The sequence below is a fragment of the Parastagonospora nodorum genome (genome assembly GCF_000146915.1).
Source record: "Parastagonospora nodorum SN15 chromosome Unknown scaffold_24, whole genome shotgun sequence".
Classification (NCBI taxonomy): Eukaryota; Fungi; Ascomycota; class Dothideomycetes; order Pleosporales; family Phaeosphaeriaceae; genus Parastagonospora; species Parastagonospora nodorum.
Genome location: NW_001884572.1, coordinates 364,740 through 383,064, shown reverse-complemented (window position 1 = coordinate 383,064; position 18,325 = coordinate 364,740). Strand labels below are relative to the sequence as shown.

The 18,325-nt window shown below is 49.0% G+C and overlaps 7 protein-coding genes across 7 annotated transcripts; 4 read left to right on the top strand and 3 right to left on the bottom strand.

Annotated features, from left to right (window-relative positions):
• Positions 1-13: 13 nt before the first annotated feature.
• Positions 14-1,753, bottom strand: SNOG_12960 (hypothetical protein; the record flags this gene model as incomplete). Its single annotated transcript, XM_001803122.1, has 1 exon — positions 14-1,753. The coding sequence occupies one exon, from the start codon at positions 1,751-1,753 to the stop codon at positions 14-16; it is 1,740 nt and encodes a 579-aa protein (XP_001803174.1).
• Positions 1,754-2,665: 912 nt separating this feature from the next.
• Positions 2,666-2,903, top strand: SNOG_12959 (hypothetical protein; the record flags this gene model as incomplete). The annotated part of the gene is made up of 2 exons (XM_001803121.1): positions 2,666-2,740; positions 2,790-2,903. 2 exons carry the CDS (start codon positions 2,666-2,668, stop codon positions 2,901-2,903), a joined length of 189 nt encoding a protein of 62 aa, XP_001803173.1.
• A 4,206-nt stretch (positions 2,904-7,109) lies between these two features.
• Positions 7,110-8,720, bottom strand: SNOG_12958 (hypothetical protein; the record flags this gene model as incomplete). Its single annotated transcript, XM_001803120.1, has 4 exons — positions 7,110-7,743; positions 7,790-8,002; positions 8,056-8,490; positions 8,542-8,720. 4 exons carry the CDS (start codon positions 8,718-8,720, stop codon positions 7,110-7,112), a joined length of 1,461 nt encoding a protein of 486 aa, XP_001803172.1.
• A 1,807-nt stretch (positions 8,721-10,527) lies between these two features.
• Positions 10,528-11,886, top strand: SNOG_12957 (hypothetical protein; the record flags this gene model as incomplete). The annotated part of the gene is made up of 5 exons (XM_001803119.1): positions 10,528-10,686; positions 10,733-10,757; positions 10,803-10,843; positions 10,932-11,173; positions 11,253-11,886. 5 exons carry the CDS (start codon positions 10,528-10,530, stop codon positions 11,884-11,886), a joined length of 1,101 nt encoding a protein of 366 aa, XP_001803171.1.
• A 127-nt stretch (positions 11,887-12,013) lies between these two features.
• SNOG_12956 (hypothetical protein) lies at positions 12,014-14,052 on the top strand. Its single transcript, XM_001803118.1, has 2 exons — positions 12,014-13,310; positions 13,428-14,052. The coding sequence occupies exons 1-2, from the start codon at positions 12,577-12,579 to the stop codon at positions 13,501-13,503; spliced, it is 810 nt and encodes a 269-aa protein (XP_001803170.1). The 5' UTR covers positions 12,014-12,576; the 3' UTR covers positions 13,504-14,052.
• Positions 14,053-14,406: 354 nt separating this feature from the next.
• On the bottom strand, positions 14,407-15,340 carry SNOG_12955 (hypothetical protein; the record flags this gene model as incomplete). Its single annotated transcript, XM_001803117.1, has 4 exons — positions 14,407-14,640; positions 14,697-14,872; positions 14,922-15,158; positions 15,217-15,340. The coding sequence occupies 4 exons, from the start codon at positions 15,338-15,340 to the stop codon at positions 14,407-14,409; spliced, it is 771 nt and encodes a 256-aa protein (XP_001803169.1).
• A 1,055-nt stretch (positions 15,341-16,395) lies between these two features.
• SNOG_12954 (hypothetical protein) lies at positions 16,396-18,222 on the top strand (the record flags this gene model as incomplete). Its single annotated transcript, XM_001803116.1, has 2 exons — positions 16,396-16,997; positions 17,337-18,222. The coding sequence occupies 2 exons, from the start codon at positions 16,396-16,398 to the stop codon at positions 18,220-18,222; spliced, it is 1,488 nt and encodes a 495-aa protein (XP_001803168.1).
• Between the last annotated feature and the right edge of the window lie 103 nt (positions 18,223-18,325).

The window sequence follows — 18,325 nt, the reverse complement described above, 5'->3', positions numbered from 1 at the left end:
ACTGTCCAACAACTTACTTGACCCATTCTCCATGCTTTGTCCAAGTACCGGGATTAGTATAGTCCAGGGCATGTCGATCTTTCAGGTACCCAAACCTGAAAAATTCATCAGATTTTGCAAAATCCTGCCTAGACCAGGTGAATTGATTCGCAGCCACAGAATTGCCATCGAAATATGCCCTGAACCTCTCTACATCATTTACCAACACGCTCATGCCGTCCGCATCGATCGTGTTACTCGACGTCTCCCACGAAAATGTTATGTTGGATAGTTTCTCTTCAGTGCATACGCGGGTCGAAGAAAGTTGTGGGACAATAGAGTCCAAGGGGCCGTCACCGCGTAAATCCTCCGATGTTTGCAGCACGGGATCCCAGCCCCATCGTGCGATACCATTGATGAAGAGCCCGACGAGAATACCTTGGTAGAGCAAAGACCTTCGTGTACGTATAGCAGTGCCAGGTATGAGAATCAAGGCCAATATGTAATGATGGATCCGAAGGTGTAGTTGCGGAACGAGCGATCCAACAGCTAGACAGATGGAAGTGGCCAAATATCGCTTCAACAAACTCTTAGCACGTCCCTCAACTGCAAATGCTTGGAGCTGAGAAACACTAATGGTGGAGAGGAGCGCAATTATGGCAATGAGCGAGAACAGGGCACCCGGCTGACGATGTATGTCGTGTGGGGTCAGACGCTGTATGGGTATCCAGCGCAAGGTGTAGTTTTCGTGAGCGCCGAGCCAGCATCCTCCTAGCCAAAGGATGGTTTGGTCCAGCCGCCCTGAAAGTCCACTGAGTACATATTTGACACCCATCTGTTCGTACATAGTCCAGCATGTGAACAACATTGGGAAAAATCGCCCCGTTAAAACTGAAAAGAGTCTTGGGAAAGAGGAAATAGCTGGAGGGTCGGATACGAGACCAACATGCCAAAATACAATGAACGTGGTCCCCCAAAAGAACGCAACCGGTGATGTCGCAGTGAAGGACCATAGAGTTGACGCTGAGATGGACGCCAAGAGGACCATCCATCGTGAATCCCTGGCTCGACACTGTGCTTCCTCAAACATGAAAGAGAGGGGAAATGAGGAGTCAAAGTGAGAGCTGTTGATGCCATTCCGGTGTGAGCCAGTGTATGCGTCACGTTCTCCGACCAGGTTCACTATGCCACAACCTCCATGTGCATTTGACACCGTGCCGTTATGAACGGCAGCAACACAGATCTGGGAATCGCCCCGGTATGTCCACGGCTGGTTTTTGTCTCGGTCTATTCCCGGTGATCCACCGACAACCATGTGCGTGTATATGAGATTTTGGTTCCCAACCGTCCGCGGATTCCATAAGCGATGGTCCGCGCAGTTCGCCGGACATGTGAACGCGAAGCGATGATTTGCGAAGGGTCGACAGTCGTGTCCATCAATACCACACTGGTTCCCCGGCAACCATAGTGAACTGCCGCACGAGAGTTTTATGGGAGGACCTACATCATCAAGATCTTCGGCGTTGTATTGGCGATTGAGTGTGGTAGCCAAGACTCCTAGCCACGTAATGATAATAGTTGCGCGTACTAGAATGCGGAAGTGGTTCTTAGACAATACAGCGTGAAGCGCAACTGAGAGCATCAGTTCAACACGAGGGAAGAGAGGCACGACCTCCATGCGGCTTGGGTGGCGGCTCTCAGAGAATGATGGTAACACAAGGCGACGCTTCTTAATGGGCAGCCAGTCCGAGTGTGGAACATTATCGTCAGCCATAGCAACGCTGGGCTAGGTACACTTCGGGTTTTTGGTCCTGGTTTCTAAAGGTGGCTCGTTCGGATCTGGAAGATTGTAGGGCTTCTGCTAATATTTCGCGAGGTTTTTCAGTCGATACTTTGGTTGATACGGTCAACCAATTGGGGTGAGATCATGGGTTTGTAAAAGACATTCTTGTCTCGATGGAACCCAGCGAGAAGACAGAAATACAGTCTGCATCCGCCTCTGCAGCAACGGTAGGAAGAATTCAGCAAGTCGTCAAGAGATGATCGGTTAATGCCGAACAATCCCGCAATACGCACGCACCGGCTCAACCTCTAAGAATCCGATGGCGTAATCTAAGTACAGGACGGATCGGCCTTTGATACAGAAGTGGGTTACATAGTAGTTGAAGCAGACTAACAGGTGCCTACATTTGAGTGGAATCAGCCAGGGAAAAGTTGGCCAAGCACTCAGGCTAGACCATTTCAGTCTGAGATTACGATCGATGTTTTTTCCATGGCTCATTCATCATTGCGTCGGGAATTACTCGTGATAGACGGGAATAATTTGTGATAGACGGGAATTATTTGTGATACTAAGTCAAAGGCCGGGAGCTTCGGAATCTTGAAATTCCCGGGCTTCGGAGCTACTGGGCTACCGGAGGTTTGGATATACGTTTGGAACTCGGGTACCTCTTTCGGGGAAATATATGCGCGCAATTTTTGAACTTACTTGGACTTGATACCTGTATGTGCATCACGCAAGCACCTTCATGCTTCAGGCATATAAAGCGCTGAGGTCTATGCTTTGACATTACCTCGCCAGAATATCACACTTCTGCTACTCCTTCTCCAGCTTTCTACAATTGCCTAAATCTTTATCTCAACAAAACTGAGAATCATGCGTCTTTCCAGCCTTCTTACTCTCGTCATGGCTAGCACGGCCTTCGCCTACTTGAACCAAGCCCCTGAGGGCAAAGTTCAGGCACGAGCAGTCGCTGACGAGGTATGTGACCTAACGAACGCGGAGTTTCCTTTACTTACTACTGGTGTAGGCCGAGGCGATCAACCTTGAAGCTCGTCAACGCACCAGTGGTGCCAGCTCGCTGTCCAGCAGCGCTGCCGCTATGCTTCTCCCTCTGGCTGGTATGGTCGCGTATGGCCTATAAATACCTTCTTGATGCAGAGGATTCAGAATCTGGTCGTTTTATGGAGCACTCAAGAAGCTCCCACCATCCAGATACGCAGGAAACGGGAGAGACATATATCTAGACGCGATTAGATACGCTAAAATCAATCCTCTACCTCTCTATCTCTCATATGTGCGCATGAAGTGTCCTACACGGTCGCAGACTTGGAAGCATCGAATAAACTATCTGCTACAACTACCTCTGCGTAGCTTTCCCGAACGCCTACGTTCCTTTGCCAGTCTCTAGCTGCAATAAGGTCTCGTACTTCTGAATCCGCTTATCCTTGAGCTTTTTGCTTCCATACCATGAGGATGGGCCCTCAATATTGGCTACTTACGGTATTCTAGCCTCAAACGTTGTGTCTGAGTGCCACCAACGCCGATACCTTCTTGACCTGTGGGTTAATATCAGTGATAGAGTCAGACACGAGCCTTTCTAGTCCCTATACTTATCAAAATCAGCGTTATTTGAGCTTCTATCTCAAAGTTGTCGGCGCGCCAGGCCTTACTTCAAGCTTGGATAATAACACCTCTCTATGATCCGGACTAAACCAGTTGTAGCTTGCACCAAAGCTTCCAAGACATGGCCCTTCGAAACAAATTGTCAACTGCTATCTCAATGGCGGGTAGAGAGGCTTCTATGTCGATGTGGTGGAAGCATCTGTCTGTGATGCTCAGCCCTCATCGGTAAGCCTTCCATAGTACGTACTTCATCTCAAATCTCGCGTCCCACTGACCAATTTACCTAAGCGTGGGTAAATTCTCCCAGTCTTCCATGGCTACGACGAGAGCAATAACGTGATTTTCCAGACACATGTGGTAGTCGCAATAGCGGAGAAGTAGTTTCTCAACGGCACGGATTCCTAAGTGTTCATGCGCAATTCGCACTCGAGGCTTGCGCGATGATCGCAGGGAATTAATTGTACCAGCGGCTGGCTTTCGGCATCGCATCATCCCAACTGTCCCAACGACGCGTGTAACAGCCGAGTTTGTACCGACAGCACGTTAGTTACTAGCGATTATCACTATTGTCTCGACCCCAAAGACGATGTAGATCGATGCGATGAGCGTGTTTCATCGGGGCATCGTTGCCCAATCCTGTGGTCAATCCGAGTGAGGGCAGCTCTCCAACTCTACCACGATTATGATAGTCTAGAAGCTATATGAACTTATTTTTTTTTGAGCAGAATCGTCCCCGTTTGTCTGCGATGAGTTCATGAACAGTGGCACGCATCCCACTGAGAGCATTCCATCAGTCGCTATGAAGTATGAAAAGTTAGGTCTATTTCTTATGCACATATCTGACATCTCTATCATAGCTTTCCTTTATTTCCCCTCTGACTAGGAAGATAGGTTAGCGGCGGCCTTTCACATCGGTACGTACTCATGCTGGCCAGAAGCGTCCAGGGGCGTCCAGGATGCGCCCTGACATATCGACATCCCGTATTTCCGTACCTCGTGTAGATGCTAACTTGGTAATGATCTGCGCAGCTTGCATATCTATTGATGTATACTACCAAACCTTCAGTATTCCGCCCAGTTCCGGCGGTCAGATTTGCAACATCGCCTCTCGTCAGCAACTATGGATACAGTTACACTTCCCCCTCCCACCCCAGCGTACTTGGCGCGCAAATCCAAACCTCCGGCTTTAGCCTTAGCACGCTAAGAGAGCTATCGATCTGTCTAGAGTATAGCACCATCGACCAATCTTTCCACACGAGTTGCTCTACCACTAGAAAGTACCGCACACAATCAGTTGAGACCTGCGGTCAGCGCATCAGGTGCAAAGTGCGGGGTGAGCAATAGAATCTAACTACTGCAGCAACAGTAAGTGCAAGACAAGCACGCGACGTGTCCAATCGGTGCTACTTTCCGGTGATAGACGGGTGTCACGGTAGCCGTCATCTAAGCCATCTCCTTAACACTGACGGCCAGACTGTGTAGGGCCGAAGTGCGGACGTTTCGGTCCGCGCCACGATCCGTTCCACCTTATGTACTTTAGACGGGCACTCACCAGTATGAATTGAGTGTCTGGAAACAAGGCGCCCTGCACAAACATTTGTGAACATTCTCAGCTTTGCTATTTGTACATTTTTTTCAATAATAGCCATGGCACATGAAAATACTCAGCAAAGTGTTCAAGAAGATCACCCAGATGACAACCTGGCCCCAGCAAACGCATGCGATCAATGCTGTCGTCGAAAGACAGGTTGTTCGAAAGAGCACCCGAAATGCCAAAGATGCAAGGAGGATGGGCGTATGTGCACGTATTCTATCCGTAGAGGTGCAGGCCGACCAAGGAAGATGTCCAAACACAACATTGATCAGTTCGCCTCGTCCAAAAGAGACTTGACCTCACGTAGGCACATTGGTTATGGGTCCACTAGACACTTGGCTAATTTTGTGAGAATTTCCAAACTCATATGCGACGCAGACTGCTACCCCACATTCAGAGCCCTCGCTATCTACCCCAACGCCCTTTAGCCAATCAGGAGAGAAATTGTATTTTGACTTAAACTATGCAGCAAACCAGAACATTGCCTTAAATAGCTATTCCCAAGCCCCGCAGTACTGGAACGAGGATCCCCCGCTAGTTTCACAACAGTCCGACTGGATGTCTCCGAGTGCTCTGGAACGTGTACAAGAGCGGAATCCATCTGGAAACTGCAGTTGTGTTGCCAGCCTTCTAGAATCTTTACGATCTATGACACCAATCGACTATTTTAATGATGCAACGAAAACTGTTAGTCCCGAGGCTATAGGGCTGATTCGCTCATCCTATAGTACATGCGAGCGACTCATTCAGTGTCCGCATGTTCATCAGAGCGCATGCATTGCGCTCCTCCTCGCTATCATGCAGCATATTGACGATATACTCTATCGTATGACTGCTGTTTTCAAGAGGGAATGCAAAGCTGCTATAAGACTTGAGAACCACAAAAGTCGCGACAAAATCACACCGTTTCTCAGAAGAAGTGACCTTATGCGAGGAATAATGGTGCTTGCGGCAGCGAACTCGATGGATCAAACTGAGTATGGTGTCGAAAAGGATACCCTACGGCCAATCGGAATGTTGCAAGAATACATCAACGAACTTCAGGGTAACTTTGAAGCGCGAATTCCAGAGCTATTTTAAGTGACTTGTTCCACAAGCGAGTGAGTTCCATTGTCATTTTCAGAATGAAATGACTACTCATAACTCTAATCAGCAACTATGAAATAAGTCTTTTAATTTCAGCCACCAGTCGCTATGCTAGCTGAACCTTCGTACCACACCGCGCCATGGGGTTTATACGAAGTGTGATGTGCAGAAATTAGAATTGTGGTTTCATTATTCATTAAACTGGTGTTAAAGCTCTTTTCATTGCGCGTCAAGATAAAGAAAGTGGCTAGAAAGTAGAGGTTATAACTAACCTCAGGCATGATGTTAGGGTCTTCACAGTTGTCTGACAAACCTCCTGACGTTCAATACGGTGAGCAGCTGAGTATTCAGCTTTACATCTCTAGCGAAAAGGAAGAAGAAAAGCCCTAATTAAGAATAACCATTTGAACTCCTTGTAATTACAGTTGCAGATAAGGGTAGGGGCGAAGTTCCTCTTTCTTAGCAGACCTCAGATGTAACCTTACGCTATCACCACCACCACCACCTATACCAGAGGCCTGCGCGCATCTTCAATATGCCTAGAGGACTGATCATGCCCCTAGGCACACCCTGAGCTGCATGCACAACGTGTGCTTCTACGTCTTCCTCTGCCTTTGTCTTTGCAAAGTTTCATCCGGAAAAGCGGAAATTATGACAAGATTTGATCCTCTGCTAAGGTTCTGTTAGATACTAACTAGACTATTGATACATTTTTACATCTTCAACGGGATACAGTGTGTTGGCCCTTGACCGCATCTCCGAAGCGATCACTATGCTATCACATTCACATGCTCACTTCATGCTCACTTCAATTTATAGAACACGGAGCCTACTGGTAGCTGCCCCGATGTATGATGAAGATTGGTCTTAGAGTTCTGAGCCAAATCGAGTAGCTCAAACTATGAGATGTTTGGGCGAGCTGTCAGAATTACTCTCAGATATGGTTAAACCTGTGGTCGATCTGATTTGCTAAGCATCAATACAGCTATGTACTGCCGAGTTGAGGAAATCCCTCTTCATTCAGACTTTACTGATCCAGTTCCTCTACAAAGCAAAACGAAAATCGGGATGCTCATCGCCGAGCTCTGCAATGGTCTTCTCGCTCGTTGGAAATTGCACCTTTCCTTGCTCTCGCTTGTTGTTCTCTCGCCTACATCCGAACCATAAGATTGTCGCAGTCAGGGCTCCCATACATGCAAGGCCAAGGCCTGTGCTGAAACCAGTCTTGAATCTCGGTGTCTCCTTGAAAAGAAAGACATTGGAACTTACGAACGCACCAGCAGTACCGAAATTGATGATGGCTGCCAGCGCCACTGCACGCTTGTTCCCACTACCACAGTTGATAGAAACCCAGATGATCGATATGGGCATGGCGAGGTAGCACCCACAAGCAATGAAAAACATGCCCATGTATCGCACTTTCGGATTAGGAGGGTACGCAATCTCTACTGCCAGACCTGTGGCAAGTGTGAGGAAGCCCATGACGTAGAAGTAATAACGACGCTGCAGCCACTCGCTTGTATAGGCGAAGATGACTGAGAATGCCGCACCGACGAGGTATACAGGGATAGTGTGTACTTGGGCTTGAATGGCGGTGTATCCGAGACCTTTGAGGATAGTAGGCTGGAAGTTGGCAAGAGAGTTGGCATTCTCTGTGACACCGAGGTTCATGAGGACACTGGCTAAGGTCAGTACTGGATTTCAAACTTTGAGCATCTGCTTACCCAGCCCAGATCTTCCAGTCTTTGAGATAGTGAAGGGCCTCCTTGAACGTGATGTCTTCTTCGGACACAGAGTTTCCATCAGCCTTGATTCGCGCAAGCATGAGGGCCTTATCTTCAGGCGACAAGAATTTGCACTCTCTTGGGAACTGCGGTATGGCTGGCCAGGTGGCCATACTAACGAAGATAGTGACGCAACCCTCAATAATGAAAATCCTTTCAGACTTGTTAGCCGCAGTCTCCAACATTTGTTAAAAGAGTTTACACACCATCGCCAGGCTCCGTACCCTGCAGTGCCATCCATCCTCGCGATCAATGACGAAAGAAATCCATTGATGGCACCAGCAATGATACCAGCGGTCAAGAACAAGACGTAGCGGGTCAAGTATTCCGTCTTGGTGTAGTACGATCCGATCAAGTAGGCGGCACCAGAGATGAAAGCAGACTCAGCCATGCCTTCAAGCAGACGACAAATGACGAGCTGCTCCCATTTCTTGACCAATCCGCATCCAATAACAGTGATTCCCCAGAAGAACATCATCACACAGAGACTCTTCGGTCCATACTTCTTGAAAACAATCTGAAGAGGAATGCCAGCCACAAGGTATCCAAGGTTGAACACCCATACACAGATGTTGAAGCGTTGGCCGACAAGGTGCAGCTCCTTTTCCATGCCTTGGATCTTAGCATTTCCAATGTTGGCGCTTGAAATCGATTCAGTACACACATCTCGACAAGGATCGGACCCGACTTACCGGTCAATGAAGTTTACCAAGTACAGAAGCCATAGCACCGGTAAGATCCTCAGATCAAGCTTACGAATGAGACGTTTCTCAGCAGCACGATCAATATTGGGCTCCAGTGTCGAAGCCGTTGGAGACACTGGAGTGTCTTGTACAACGGCGCCCTTCACAGACGATGCCGGGTCTGCCATCGCGAGTTTGTGGGTGTTTTATCTTGTAAAGAGTCAAAGTGCGACTCAAAATTGATGAGGGGTGTCACTTGTGTGGCGGACCGGCAAGTGACGACGCTAGGTTGCAATGCAGGGCAAAGGTCGGCTGTAGAAGCAATACGGACTGCAGACCTTACTAGGAGACATATACGTTCACGCGGCACATGAGCTAGGGGCCCTAGGCATTAGGCGAGGAAGCCGTTTGAGAACGGACGGAGAAAAAGTCTAGAACTTGCATGAGCCGCTCTTGGGCGTAGAGATTTCGCGAAGACGGTCGTGAAGCTCGAATTGTCTGCCTTGCCGTGATCTGCACAGACGCTGCTGTCTCGTTGGAAGCACTCTCCACCACATCCTGATTGTGCGATCTAAACGGGCCGTTTACAATTGGCCGTAGTAGATCCGCACGTATGCATGTCGTGAAATAAACGGGGAGCTAAAGCGTATCATTGGTGTATACCATGCATTTGGACCCTGCCGTCTCGTATCCGACCAGAATTTCGGAATCCTTCCCACAGAAGCGATCCTTCGGGAACGGCAATGTTCCCCCACCCGCCACGGTCCGTATATAGCTTAAGACTCTGACAATGCAAAACGAAAAGTAAAGCCGCCCACACTGGTTGCAAAAGGCATTGTTTAAGGCAGAGTGTGATGATGACTGGGCTCGATGTACTTGTGAAGGCGATAGGATGGAGACGTAATTTATATCCCCAACCGATGCTACGCATGTTTGCGGCCCAAAACTAACAGTCAATCAACGTTGAAATATCGACATGTAAGGAGTGCATGCATGTCACTCTCCGATACAGAGAGCTACGGCACCAATTATTCCGGGTCGACCACATCTTGGCACTGGCACAGCAAGGGTACCCTTGTCGCTTCCACTACATCAATCTATGCCCACTAAATGATTTGGTACCTATCAGCTTTGCGTAAACGAGATGGTTTTTTCACCGCTCACACGTGGGCTGATTCTCGTACCACATCTACATTCACTAACACATTATCGGTCCGTCTACCTAGACGCCTAAACGCCTTTGCCGACTGGCACACTCCTGAATAGCTCTATGCGTCATCCATGACTTGATCAGTTGCGCAATCACAATCTATGCGAAGAAATTTGGTCGTCAAGAGATCCTCAGCCAACGTGTGCCTTTCGCATACCAAGGTAGCGCACACTGCTTGTTCGTTCATCAATGAGTGTTTGGCCTTGACAGTGGCTGGAATTATGCCGACGGACATGCCATTACCCGTCCTAAAAGCTCTTGCCATGCCCAGAGAGTAAGGAAGGTCGCTGCTGATACATCATATTGCCTCGAATCACGTTTCAAGCTCAGTGACCCGAGGCGGGCTACCGGAGTGTGAGGCATATGCGTATAGCTTTTTCTTCCAGGTACCTTGCATGGAGCCCGTGTGCCAGGACACATCATAACGGTCTTTAGTCGCTTGCCCTTGCCACTGATGATTGATCTGGAGGCGATCCTGATCGGAACACTGCCCCGTTGAAACCCAATCATAATACCGCCGTAAGGTACCAGGGAGATTTTGGTAAGGATTAAGAGGAGTTTGGACACACTGAGCCTTTGCACGGTCAATGCAGTACCGGTCGTATACAGTGAGCATGTCTGCAATGTCAAACACTTTCCAATCGATGTCTTTGATAGAACCGGTAGTCGGCCAGCTCTCGGTCACTTATAATCTCTGATTTACTTACTCGCCGCATCGACTTTTCAATCTATGTTCCTCAGAGTAAGCACACGAGCACACGAGCACTCTGACTCGGTACGGCAACATGATCTTCAAAGCCTATCCGGAAGAGCAAAGCCATATGCGATGGATAACGATCACCATGACGGCGATTGCAACGCTGCTCCTCTTTTGCAGGATTATGGCCACAGTAAAGAACAGAGGCTGGCTTGGTGTAGAAGATGCCTTTGTGATAGCAGCAAACGTAAGTTTGAGAAGATCAAAGCATATCACTTGCTGACCATACTCAGATCTGCCTGATTCTGCTAGCAACATGTATGTACATAGCGACCACATACGGCTTTGGAAAGCGTATCGCAGATATCAAGGAGTCTGGCGGTGACGTTAAAAAGGCATTGAAGGTAAGCTCCGATGTCATGTTCTGCTACGGAGACCCCAGATCAGTTTACTCCGTTCACGTCGTGCAGCTGGCTGACTTGAATTATCTAGTATTTCTGGATGACCTTTACGTTCTATACCCTCACAAATGGCTTCAACAAAATGGCCTTCATCGCGTTGTACTATCGCGTATTTCCAATGAAGGGCTTCAGACAGGCCTGCTTAGTGTTGGGAGTCATATCCCTCGGCTGGACTGTTTCATTCCTCTTTGTCGGCATTTTCCAGTGTAATCCGATCGACCGCGTCTACGACCGCAAAATCCCTGGGACATGCATCAGTTTTGCAGCGCACCGGTACGCAAATCCAGAGACATGGCTTGAGACATTCAGGGCATACCTAAATGTATTATCCTAGCACTAATCTTAACTATAGATGGTCCAACGCAAGCCTTAATCTTCTTACAGATCTCGCTATCTTTATTCTACCCATGCCTGTAATCATGAGGCTCAACATGTCTTTCGGCTCGAAAATCGGACTGGTCATACTTTTTTCTATGGGATTCTTCATTTGCTTGACCACGGCATTGCGCATGGCTACCTTACCACTGAGTCTTCACACCAAAGAGCCAACTTACGAATCCGCGCCTGCGAACCTATGGAGCTTTATTGAAGCAGCTACAGGTGTGATCTGTGCATGTCTCATCAGTCTTCGCAAAACTGTCGGATCTATGTGGCCCAAGAGATGGAGAAGTTCCAAAGGATCCTCGAGACACTACCAGCAGTATGGAAGCGGCGTCATGGGCTCGCATGGAATGACGTCCAGACTCGGCCATGAAACACGGACTGGGAACAACTTCCCTCTCAGTGACATGAAGAACGGAGCAAGAGGACCTGCGGATGCGTATCGTAATATCAGTCCCAGCGAGAGCCAGGAGCAGATCATCAAGGGAGGCAAGGTCGAGGCACACATCACGACAAAAAGCAGGCCAGAAAGTTCAGATGGCAGCGACGATCTGATCATGCAGGGCATAACAGTCACCACAGACGTCAAAATTGTTCGAGACTGATGCCGTTGAAGCTCGGATATCTGTAGGATAGAATCTCAGACTTCTAGTCCATCACGAGTGCGGATCATCTAGACCTTGCCTGTCGAACGATTCGCAAACAGCATCGAATTATGCGGATCTTTGCCCATGTCACCCTGGATACAGATCATGTCAGATCAAAGCTGTCTTCTCATCAGTTCGACGATCTTTACTGCAAACCTCGTAGTTCGCAGATCACGGGCGGTTCGTCGAGAAAACGGGTCGCTTTCGCATCTCGGTCGAGCAACAGATCAGCAGTTATCTCGATGCGCGAATATCCAGGGTCGGATGGTTCGATTGCTGCACGGGCGGCCCAGTGTTAGATGCGCCAAGTAAGGCGCGCCGAATGTAACGCCGCCGGTTAATGCAGTCACAATTTCCGCTAGCTGCATGTCGTTTATCAACACTCTCTCATCGACCCCTGCAGAATATCGGCTGCACACGAAAAATCAGGCGTCAAGTTTTAAAATCCATTTAGCTCAGTCGTGGTTGGGCAGAGCAATGATTTCGGCTCGCGCTGACTGGGCCCACTACCAGTCAGTGAACGGAGGATGTTCCAGAATCCAGTGTACGCCAGTGAACTTTGGTACTTCCCTTAGTTGAAAACGAATTACTCCGGCCTACTGCACTTCCACAACTCCGGTCTGCATTCTTGTGAACGGTCCTGCCACAATGTTTGCCGCTCCGCCTCTTGAAAAGCCACTGTCTCTAGCCATCATTGGTGGTGGCATTGCTGGTTTGACGCTTACAATCGCTGTTCTCAAACATGCTCCTCACATTTCCATTGCTCTGTATGAGTCCGCAGCAGCTTTCGGTGAAATCGGCGCTGGTGTTGGGTTCGAGCCAGTTATGGTGCGCACAATGGGCCGGATCGATTCACGTATCGCTACGGCTTTCGAGAAATGCAACAAAGGCAACACTGTAACAAATCCACCCCGGTGGTTTGTTTTACGTGTTGGTGACAAGAGGAAAATTATCGATGCGTCGCAAGAAGAGGTTGTTTTAAACAAGGGGCCGGGAAAACGCAAAGTGAAACTGGGGGAAGAATTATTTGTGATGCCGGCACACAGCGGTCCAAGAGGCGGTGTTCATCGAGCACATTTTCTAGACGAGTTGGTCAAACTTGTGCCAGGCGGTATCACGCAATTCAAGAAGAGGCTTTTAAACGTTACGGAGGCGGATGATGGCTCCGGCGATGCCGTGTTGCATTTCGCCGATGGAACCACCGCTCAACACACGGCAGTGCTGGGATGCGACGGCATCAAGTCGCGCACACGTGCGCTCGTTCTTGGAGAATCTGACGCAACTTCTGCAGTATTTTCAGGAAAATATGCATATCGAGGACTCATTCCAATGGAGAAGGCGGTCGAGATCATGGGAGACGATCAGCCAAGAACAGCGCAAATGTATGTTGGGTACCATGGACATGTGCTCACTTTTCCGATTGCACATGGCACGATTCTAAACGGTACTTCACTTCTTTTGATCTCCCGCGTGCGATAGACATGCTAACATACCTCAAGTTGTCGCGTTTTCGTCAAGACCGACTTGGACAGATCCAAAGTGGGTGGTGCAAACTTCTCGAGTGGAAATGCTTGAAGACTACAAGGACTGGAGTCCTGCAGTACGGAATTTGATAGCGAATGTGCAGTCGCCTGACATTTGGGCGCTCTTCAACCACCCGCCTGCGCCGACCTACTACAGCACCAAGCCACTTATCTGTCTCGTGGGCGATGCAGCGCATGCGTCGACGCCTCATCAAGGCGCTGGTGCGGGCATGTGTGTCGAAGATGTATACGTACTCAGTAGTCTGCTCTCAAGCTGCAAGTCTAGCTCAGATATTGTGAATGCAGTACATGCATATGATGCTGTAAGAAGACCTAGGAGTCAGAAGCTGGTTAAGACAAGCAGAGAAGCCGGCATGCTATGGGAATTTGAAGGAGATGGTATTGGAGATGACTTGGGAGCCTTGGAGCAAAATGCTCTGAAGCGAATGGACTGGATCTGGAATCACGATATCACGGAAGATTTAGACAGGGCTAGGGAGATTGTGCGTGGGCCAATGTGAACTCGCCTCGGTTGTGACTCATTCGTATGGCGATTGCTAGAGAAAAAGTAAATGCTCATACGCTATAAGCACTAAAAATAAGCACTCAATCCGTAATCTCCCTGAATACTCATGGTTTTGTATGAAGACAGGTCAAGAAGTCGTGTACTAGCACGCACTTAGCGGCCCGCGGCACGGCCGAATGCTCACACTAACGATTGCCTTGTCCGGCAAACAACAACCACGTTAGTTCGGCGCTGGAGCTCTACTACACGTTCATGCTGATTGTTCTGGTTTCCAGTAGCAATGTATGTTTTTGCGTTTGTTCATGTTCTCATTCTCTTTAGTCCAGCCTGTACTTAGGTCATTAGATATTTTAGCTGTTGATAACTACGGACGTGCCATCTGATACCGTGAGACCATCATCAAGCTAAAGCTGGACATATTTTGCTCCTCTAACACGACTGCCAGCCGTTGATGATACAGCGAGAATCACGGCTGAAGCCCCGATCCTTCCACTGCGAAAATTGATCAACGATCTTAGGGCCAATAAAATCCGCCGCCCGATCCATAATCTGACGCTTGTCGCCTTCGCAGCAGTCCCAGTTTCCGTAGCCAGTCTTTCCGTTGGAAAGAGTGATGTGCATATAATTGCGTCGGTTGGAGCCGGGAGAATTGGGAAAGTTGACCTGTTCGTAAATTAGTTTGAACTCGTAAAGCTATTTTGAAAGCGTGGGAGACGTACGCGAACAACATCGCCAACGTTGCAACCCTTCTTGCCAGTAACGTCGTAGCAGTTGGTCGGTCCTTGGATCTCGCGAGTGGTCACAGCCTCCAAAGAAAGCGCGACAGCGGCCATGAGCAACTTGCGGACTTCATCGTTCTCCCATTGAGCGCCAACGGACCAGATGTCGGTGTCACCTGTTCTTGTCAGCTTGTATTACATGGATTCCAGAAACAGAATGCTCACAATTCTCGACGCCGCCAGGCCAGTGAACCATGCAACGGCTAGTGAAGGTAAATGTGCCAAACTGCACGCCATTACAGTCGCGGTTATTGTTGGGCGAGCAACGGCGGTCGAGCAAGGCGTACACAGTCTTGTAAAGATCTGCCCCGGTCATAGTGCCGACCGAAACCTTGTCCTTGCCCATCCAGATTTGGATGGTGCTGTAGTCGAAGTAATCGAAAGAGGGATCGTAGCCCTCAGCTTGATGTCATGCCACGTCAGCTAATGATCGGATCAACAGAGGATCAGAAGAATTTACCTGTCATGTTCCGGTTTGGGAGAGTGATGTCGAGCAGCTCAAGGCCGTCCTCAGAGAGCGGAGCTGCACTGACAAGAGCGATCAGACCAATGGCCAGGAAGAGCAAGAAGTTGTACAGGAACATTCTGGTAAGGCCCCAAAGATGTAAGGATGGTGTCTTGGCTGGTTGGCTCTCGTTTTCCGTTCTACGAGAGCTGCCCTGTGGTGAGCGACTTCAGAGGGAGAGGAGGCTGATATAGAAGGGGGAAGAGAGCCTCGAGCTAGCGGCCAAGGTTTTAGTGAGGGAGCAGGTGGTAATTAGTGGGGCTGCCTCCGTGGTGATTGAGCGTGAGCGCCCACTGAGAATAGCGAGATTATATGTTCCGAAGACCAAGTGAAAGATACTTGTTTGATGCCAGTGTGATTTTAGACGGGTCCATCGTTTTCATTCACCTATCTTCTTCAAGCTGATGCATGCACATTGCCACCACGTCCACTTGGACTTTCGTTTAATGCTTGTCAGTTGTTGCCATACCCTTTCCCATGGTAACCATACATTGAGTGACCTTTGACTCCTCCCGAGGAGTATGAGAAGTTCTGTCCAGCGGTCAATCTAGACCTGGAGGCAATCGCTTGTGGTGTCAGTTCCATCGGCAGGAACGAGCGCGTGGCAATTAATACTACAGAACCCGGGGGAGAGACGCTACTTTAGCATTGAAGTACACTCCTTTAGAGTTTGCATGAAATTCCATCATCTTCATCACGATTTCCATCTTCTCAGTTCGTGCTGTCATGAGCTTCGTGTACAGTCCCTGCGCCGCGCGCACTGTTCTAGGGTAACTGACGTCGTATAATCGAGCAAACGGCTGCGGACCAAAAACTTTCCATCCAAAGGTTTCGAATTTCACATGAGAGCAATAAATCGCACGCGATGCTTGGATAAGTTCGTATGTACTCTCCACTCATGTATCATCCAGCACTATTGATGTAAAGGTATCATGCGGCCACCATTACGCGCAAGCGATCGACCCCAACCAATGGGCGCAGGAGTGGGCGCAGGCCGTAATGACAAGACCCTAACTACGATGTAGCTGACTGTCATGCACGCTATCAACACTCTTTATTTTCCATCTCACCGGAAAGCAGTCGATATTGAATCATTGCAAGTATCTTCTGCGGGATTTCGACATTGCAGAAGATATGGTTCCTGAGGCTGCGGGGCAGCAATCCTCAACTTCAGCCTCAGCTCAGCCTGAAGTAATACCGCGAGATGACAAAACGGCCATCTTTCGACCTACTCAACGAGAAATCCGAGTTCTCGATCTATTGCCCGGAAATACCGGCGATCAGATTGAATGCAAGGTCCGCATCATCAGTCTAGATGGCAAAGAACAGTACGAAGCCTTGTCGTATGTATGGGGTGAACGCAGCACTCCAAAAGAGATAGTGGCATCTGGCCAGAATGTGTCTGTCACTGAGAATCTCTACGCTGCTCTCGAGCGACTGCGCAATCCGCAGCAGATACGCACAATTTGGATCGACCAGTTGTGCATCAACCAGTCAGACAACCTCGAGCGATCGAACCAAGTCGCCATGATGAGGGACATCTACAGGAGGTGTTCTGTATGCGTCATCTGGCTCGGAGAACTAGGCGATGTTGATAGTCAAGCGGCTACTGCTGTGTTCGGCTTTCTCAAGGAAGTCGCAGCGATAGCGACCACCGAGTACCTTGGCCTACCAATCCTGTTCAGACAGACCCCAGAGGGAGAAGCTGCACGGAGAGCCTTTGCAGCGTTCGCCATGTACGGTAATCCATGGTGGAGCCGCATTTGGACTGTACAAGAAGCAATAATTCCGCACGACGCTGTGTTCGTCTGGGGCCATCTAACAGTGTCGCGAGCCGATATCCTAGCGACGTCGCGTCATCTACGGAGTGATCTGATGCACGCTCATTTCCCAGAAACGTTTAAAGCCAAGCGTGTCCATCACTATGAGATGTTGCGACGTATGTTGTATCCCGTACACGGCTTCATACACTCCAGCAGCCATGACGGGCCGCTCGATCTACTCATGCGATGGCGGCACCGCGACGCTACGGATCCTCCGGATAAAGTTTATGCTCTGATGGGGTTACTTCCTAGGGATGTTATTCCAAGCGCCAGATCATATGATTACGAAACACCTGCTTCACTGCTCTTCGCAAACGTCACGTTCGATTTGATCCAACTCGAGCAAGGCCTCAGGCCTTTTATTGGATCCAGCGAGATGTCACACAAGACTATGGGCCTTCCGACATGGGCTATTGACTTTGCAACCACCAACCGCCTTGGCAGGCGACAACTGAAGTGGTGGAATCACTCTCATCGCTATCGACAGTTTTCTGCATCTGGTGCGGAATTGGTGCAGGCCAGTCTCTTGGATAGAGGAATAATACTGTCACTTAAAGGGTCATTTGTTGATGAGATAGAAGTATGCAGCGATGTCTATGAAGTACCTGACAACGTGCCGTTCGCTTCGCACAAACTTTACAACACAGTGATGGATTGGACCAAGCTCCTGGACGATTGGCGTAATTCGCACGGAAACCCAACAGAGTACACGTCTGGTGGGTCATGGAAATCAGCGCTTTACAAGACGGTGCTGGGTGACCTCATCATGGCAGAATATCCCATCGAACGCGCGAAACCCCTGCATGAAAAGTATCTGGAAAACTTGTGGACGTCACTTCTTCTCGACAAGACTCATAACTCGCTCTATGAGTCGTTATGCGGTATAGTCCCGAATCAAGCTTTTTTCATCACTAAGAAAGGATACATTGGCGTTGGACCGCCAGATGCACGCCCTGGGAACGAAGTCTGGGTATTGTACGGCGGCCAAGTACCATTCGTCCTGCGCAAAATCAACCGAAAGTATGACATGGAAAACGTCCATCGGAGAGAATTTGTAGGTGACGCCTACACTCACGGAATCATGGATGGAGAAGCAATCCAAGCACACCACGAGACTGAAACCATATGGCTTTCATAAGGTGGCTCAATAGCGTAATATCGCACACGAAGAAGCACTCCACTCAAACCCCGAGACCCAGAACATACGTCTTTCACAGGTCGAATCTCAAGACTATTACTTC